General features: G+C 36.4%; 1 protein-coding gene across 2 annotated transcripts; it reads left to right on the top strand.

Annotated features, from left to right (window-relative positions):
- The first annotated feature begins 3 nt into the window (after positions 1-3).
- uts2b (urotensin 2, beta) lies at positions 4-5,981 on the top strand. 2 transcript variants are annotated; one of them, NM_205591.1, is given in 4 exon segments: positions 160-284; positions 2,496-2,621; positions 5,582-5,625; positions 5,710-5,977. In NM_205591.1, coding segments are annotated over 4 exon segments (378 nt in total). In that variant the 5' UTR covers positions 160-178; the 3' UTR covers positions 5,812-5,977.
- Positions 5,982-6,256: the final 275 nt, after the last annotated feature.

Raw genomic sequence — 6,256 nt, 5'->3', positions numbered from 1 at the left:
CTGTCTCTCAGTTTTATGGAGCCATTCATTCATCCTCTGTCAATTTACAAGCGCAGAATATGCAGAGGAGGGAGATGACATGGACACTTCTGAAGCGTATATAAACCCAGGAGGAGTTTCACTGAGGAGAAACTCCAGGCTGAAGGCTTCAGTTTTTTGTGTGTCTGTTGGTGTCATCATGATGTGGAAGCTGCTTCTGCTCTTTGCTTTGCTCCTCACCGTCCTCGAACCTCTGCTCGGTCACCCGGTGGTGCAGTCGGCGGAGATGAGCTTCGGCAGGCCCGGTAAGTGCGCGCATCCACACAGCACTAGTTAGTTATTTAGTGAGGTAACACTTTAAAATAATGGTCTTTTATTTACTAACACGAATAAACAATCAATTACGGTGTTTATTAATCTTTTTTAACATTAGTTAATGTAATGTATATTTAAGGTAATAGTAGTTTCTGCAAACTCACCGTGACTAGTTAACAATCACATCTTTGGATTTTAATAATGTATTAGTAAATGTTGAACTCTAAATAAATATATTTTTTAACAAGAGTATGCATAATTCGTTAATGTTATTAACTAACTGACCATTTTTTCTAAAGTTTTATCCTTAGTTGTATGGCACATTTGTATTGAGCTGTTCTAAAATACTTTAAAAATGATATAAAGGGGGCATATTATGCAAAAATCACTCTTATAAGGGGTTTAATCACAGTTGTTTGGCAATAGTCTGTGTATATTACTTTGATTGATGTTCTCCCTTTGTACATGTCATCAGAGGGGGAAAGCCCCGCCCCTTAGTGACCATCTCTCCCTCATTAGCATGAACAGCCCTGAGTGTAAAGCAGGCGTCTGCCATTAAAGATTTGAACCTGCTGCTATGCTGCCACCTAGGCATTTATAGCTCTAGCCTTTTTTTTAAAGAGTACTGGGAGCACAATGTCATTTAAATTTAAAGCGACAGTCACCAAAATTACACATTTAGAATCAAAGCCTAAAATAGGCAGTTTCAAAGAGTTATAAAATATTATTTATGTGGTACTTTGATATTTTCGACTTTTTTTTAAGTAACTTTACTCAACACTGATACAGAAGCATTTTGTAGTGTTTTTCTTACTTGGATTTTTTTTTTGTCTTGTTTCCAGTCCTAATATATAAAGAAAAAAGTCAATGAAGTAAGAAAAATAATCTTATTTTAACCCAAAAAACAAGACTATTTTACTCACCTCAATGGCTAATTCTGTCAAACAAAAGCTAGTATTTGAAACTTTCTGCTCAACAGAGGAAAATATTTTAGAGAAATCTTAAAATTATTAAGCAGCACAACTGTTTGTTTGTTTGTTTATTTATTTGTGTTTCATCAGCATTGGCTATATTATTTGGCAACACGAAGTAAATTTTTAATATATAATTTACAACCATGACTGTTTCTTAATCATAGATTGTACAAAATATACAAATCAGCACAACACTGACAACAATATAATAATAATAATAATAATAATAATAATAATAATAATAATAATGGGGCGACGCAGTGGCGCAGTAGGTAGTGCTGTTGCCTCACAGCAAGAAGGTCGCTGGTTCGAGCCTCGGCTCAGTTGGCATTTCTGTGTGGAGTTTGCATGTTCTCCCTGCGCTAATGTGAGTTTCCTCCGTTAGCTCCGGTTTCCCCCGCAGTCCAAAGACATGCGGTACAGGGGAATTGGGTAGGCTAAATTGTCCGGGTGTAAGAATGTGTGTGCGATGTTTCCCAGAGATGTGTTGCGGCTGGAAGGGCATCCTCTGCGTAAAAAACTTTCCGCTGTGGCGACCCCTGGATTAATAAAGGGATTAAGCCGACAAGAAAATGAATGATAATAATAATTTTGTGCATCATATTTGGATGATCTATTGACAAAGCAGTAATATTATGTAGCTTTTTAAAAAATGTATTTAAACAGAAAACATATTTTTTGCATTTATTTATTAAAAGCATTACTTATGATAACGTCATTTCAAGTTAAAATTAAATTATTTATGTAAAAAATCATATCAATCCCTACCATTTGACAGTTATGAATTTATTTTTAAGTCACAGTTTAATTGAACATGATTTGCTTTACTTAAACCTAGACATGTTTATTAAAACGTGCATTTTAAATACAAAAACTCGTGATTTAATGTCAACCTGACCACATTTACAGCAAGATACACCAATTAAATGAACCTAAATCAGCAACAAATACCTTCTTAAAGGGACAGTTCACCCAAAAATGAAAATGTCTGTATTATTAACTAACACTTGAGGGGTTCAAAGATCTTTCTTCTGTTGAATACAAACAAGACACACTGAAAACTGCTGGGGAAAAGCAGCCATTGACATCAAAACAATCCTATAAAAGTCAATGGCTGTTTTCCCCCCAACAATCTTCAGCACATCTTCCTTTGTGTTCAACAAATGCACAGAAGAAACTGATTGCTGCATGTTTCATGATTTTGTAATTGATCATCTTCACCTGCAGTTGTTGTAGAAGAAGAGCAGGCTCTCAATCCAGAGGAGCTGAGTTTCTCGGAGCAGGCGTATCTCTCCCATGATGCCGCAGGGTTCGGTTACCCGTCTCTCATCAGTGGAGACATCAGCAGTGACGGTTAGATGACCTTTGAACACACTTTAAAGTCCGCATGAGTATGAAGCTGCAACCTTTTTTTACGTATTGTGACGCAGTTCCTAAAGAAACGAAATGTTAAATGAGAACACAGTGGGCGTGGCTTGTTTTTCTACTGCGAGCTGATTGGATGTAGTAAAGTAGGCGTTTTATTCAGAATGATCAGGGTTTGAGGAGAGTTATTACAACCTAACAGACTCCTCCTGCTCACCAATTCTGTTTGTTTCTGAAGGGGCGTTGTTAAGTATGTAAGCCACGCCCAATGCCCAAGTCTGACCTAAATCTGAGAATTGAATTGAAAACAAACAGGAATAGTGCAATTTCAAATTTCAATTAAAGATTAGCCGCTTTTCCACTCTCATGCTGAATCGTTCTTTAAGCAGAACCGTTCCATTCCGTGCCAAACTGGGCCAGACAGCACGGATACGGTTTCATTTCCCACTGTCGTGCTGCGACAAAGCTCATTGAAACATTACACAAAACGCATCAGTAGTTCCCTTGCTAACGCAATGTAAACTGCTCCCTTTGTTCAATTAAATTGAACTGTTCACCACAATGCGAGCCAACAAAATGATATGGTTACTTCTGATTTCATGTGGACTTTTGTTTGTTTTATTTGCCGTTTACTTGGGTTTTTGCTAGAAGGGATACAGTTGTGGCTGGAAGTTAAAGATAATTATTTATATTATTTATTATAGTAGCCATGGGCGATATGGTGGCTCAATGGTTAGCACTGTTGCCTCGCAGCAAGAAGGTCACTGGTTCAAGTCCCGGCTGGGTCAGTTGGCGTTTCTGTGTGGAGTTTGCATGTTCTCTCCGTGTTGGTGTGGGTTTTCTCTGGGTGCTCTGGATTTCCCCCACAGTCCAAACACATGCGCTATAGGTGATTGAATAAGCTAAATTGGACATAGTGTATGAGTGTGAATGTGAAAGTGTATGGGTGTTTTCCAGTACTGTGTTGCCGCTGGAAGGACATCTGATGAATAAAGTGACTAAGCCGTAGGAAAATAAATGATTGAATATCATATTAGCCATTCATTGTATTTTATTAACATCTACCCAACCCGCACAGTAATGAAAAAAACGTAATTATACCAAGTGTTATTTATAATATTTATTAAATCCCCCTGAAATGTAATTTTTTTTACGTCTACCCCAACAGGGTATATGCCAAGCTAGTGTTTTTTCCATACTGATAAACTTCCGGTGACCTGTTATTGTGAACTTTTTTTCCATTTTATACGGTTTCTTTTACAGCATCGATGTTGTAATGTCATTAAAATACATTCAGTTAAATAAACTTTGGCATTTATTTAGTTGTTCAAGCGTAAAACGAGACAAAAAGCCGTTTACTCTCACGCGGCCGTCAGAATCGGCAGGATAGCGCAGAAGCTCCATTGAATATACTGGGGTAAAATAAATGCTCATATTATAAAGACATGGCGGGGAAAATGTAATTTAATGCAGTGCTTCTTGTACAATCTGAGACCCACTTTATATCAGATATCACTCAGGCAGTGGAGATCGCTGATTTTTAAAGAAAACAGCCCTTAAACGTGCCGGTTTTTGCATTGGCGTACAGTTCGCTGGAAGCGATTAACCCAGGTTACTGGCAAATTAAAATTCCTATTAGCATGCTTCGGCATATACCCTACTGTCTCACCAATATAAATGTTACGTTTTTTCAAATCAAATTTTTTTTCCTCACATTTTATTTTCACACGCAAAATAAAAATGCAATAAAACCAAAAAGAACAAACGGCTTTAAAAATTATTCTCTGTGTTGCAGAAAATTACACAGAGAGACAGAAAACAATAAAAAAAAAGCTGTTTTATTTTAGTGAGTTTTTTTTAACACTTTTATATAGTCTTTATATTTTTTGTTTATTTTAACACGTTAAATTAAATGTAAATTAGAAACATTTTCTCAGTAAATACTTAAAAACAGGTTTTAAAAGTAGCATTAAAACAGTGAATCTGTTAAAAGTTGTTTATTGATGTCCAGAGAAAAATATAATTTTAGTAAAAATAAATGATTTTTTTATTTGATACAATTAAAATAGTTTAAATAATTTATTTAAAAAAATATATATATTTTTTAAATAATTCTGATATTTTGTCATTTTTAACTGTCTATTTAAAAAGTATTTATATTTTATTTCTTTTCTTTCCAAACATAGCTCAAAACATTTTTTAAATACTCTATTTTTTAACATCTTCTTTTATTTAAATATGAATGATTTATTTTAAGTAAAACAAGTATTTTTAGTTAACCATAATAACTTGCTTGAAACAATCATTCATTCATTTTCCTTAGGCTTAGTTCCCTTATCTATCAGGGGTCACCACAGTGGAATGAACCGCCAACTACTCCAGCATATGTTTTATGCAGCGGATGCCCTTCCAGCTGCAACCCATCACTGGGAAACATCCATACACACTCATTCATTTCACACACATACACTACGGACAATTTAGTTCATTCAATTCACCTGTACCGCATGTGTTTGGACTGTGGGGGAAACCGGAGCACCCGGAGAAAACCCTCACCAACACGGGGAAAACATGCAAACTCCACAAAGCAAGAAGGTCACTGGTTCGAGCCTCGGCTGGAACAGTTGGCATTTCTGTGTGGAGTTTGCATGTTCTCCCCGTGTTAGCTCCGGTTTCCTCCAGGTGCTCCGGTTTCCCCCACAAGTCCAAAGATTTGCGGTACAGGTGAATTAAGTAAGCTAAATTGTCCGTAGTGTATGTGTGTGAATAAGAGTGTATGGGTGTTTGCGGCGTGAAAGGCATCCGCTCCGTAAAACATATGCTGGATAAGTTGGCGGTTCATTCCGCTGTGGTGACCCCTGATGAATAAAGGGACTAAACTGAAAATGAATGAATAATATGAGCATGAGTGAAAGTAACACTCTCATTGTTGTTGTTCTCCTTCACAGGTCTCAGAACAGCAGGATTTGTCCCCAGTCAAGCTGTAAAAGAGGTGAGTGATTAAATGCGACATCATTAAATCAACAAACCACCATAAAATTCAATCCACACATATTAACATCCACTTCTCATTCAGGCCTTGCTGGAAAAACCGCTGTGGAGTCGTTTTCTAGGCAGCAGAAAGCAGTATCACAAACGCGGCAGCAACACAGAGTGCTTCTGGAAATACTGTGTGTGAAATACCAACAACACACACACACTCTCATGCCGTTCACCTGACATTTACAACAACCCCAATGCACTAAACATGCAGAAAAAACTAAAAAGATCTTGATGTTTGTAGAAAAAATAGCTGATTATTTATTTGTACTCTTTACCTTTGATGTAAATAAAGTAAATATGTATAAAGCAGTGTGGATTTGTATGTTTATGCATGCATTACTTTGTTGAATACATTTAAACAATTAAATTAAGCGACTGTAGGTGAAAATAAAACAGTAAAACAATTAGAGTCCACAGTTGATTGATTGCAAGATCTCTGAAATTGTATGTTTATGGTGATCCTTATTTGTGAATCACACTTGTGGTCTTTGGGGTCAAAAAGGGACGGACGCCTGTAAAACACACTGATTGTTTTTCAGTATAGATGAATCTAATTTATTTTTGTTTCATAATATTTATTC

The sequence above is a fragment of the Danio rerio genome, chromosome 11 (genome assembly GCF_049306965.1).
Source record: "Danio rerio strain Tuebingen ecotype United States chromosome 11, GRCz12tu, whole genome shotgun sequence".
NCBI classification, from domain to species: domain Eukaryota; kingdom Metazoa; phylum Chordata; class Actinopteri; order Cypriniformes; family Danionidae; genus Danio; species Danio rerio.
Note: the sequence above shows the minus strand (reverse complement) of the source record. Positions and strands in the feature narration are given on the sequence as shown.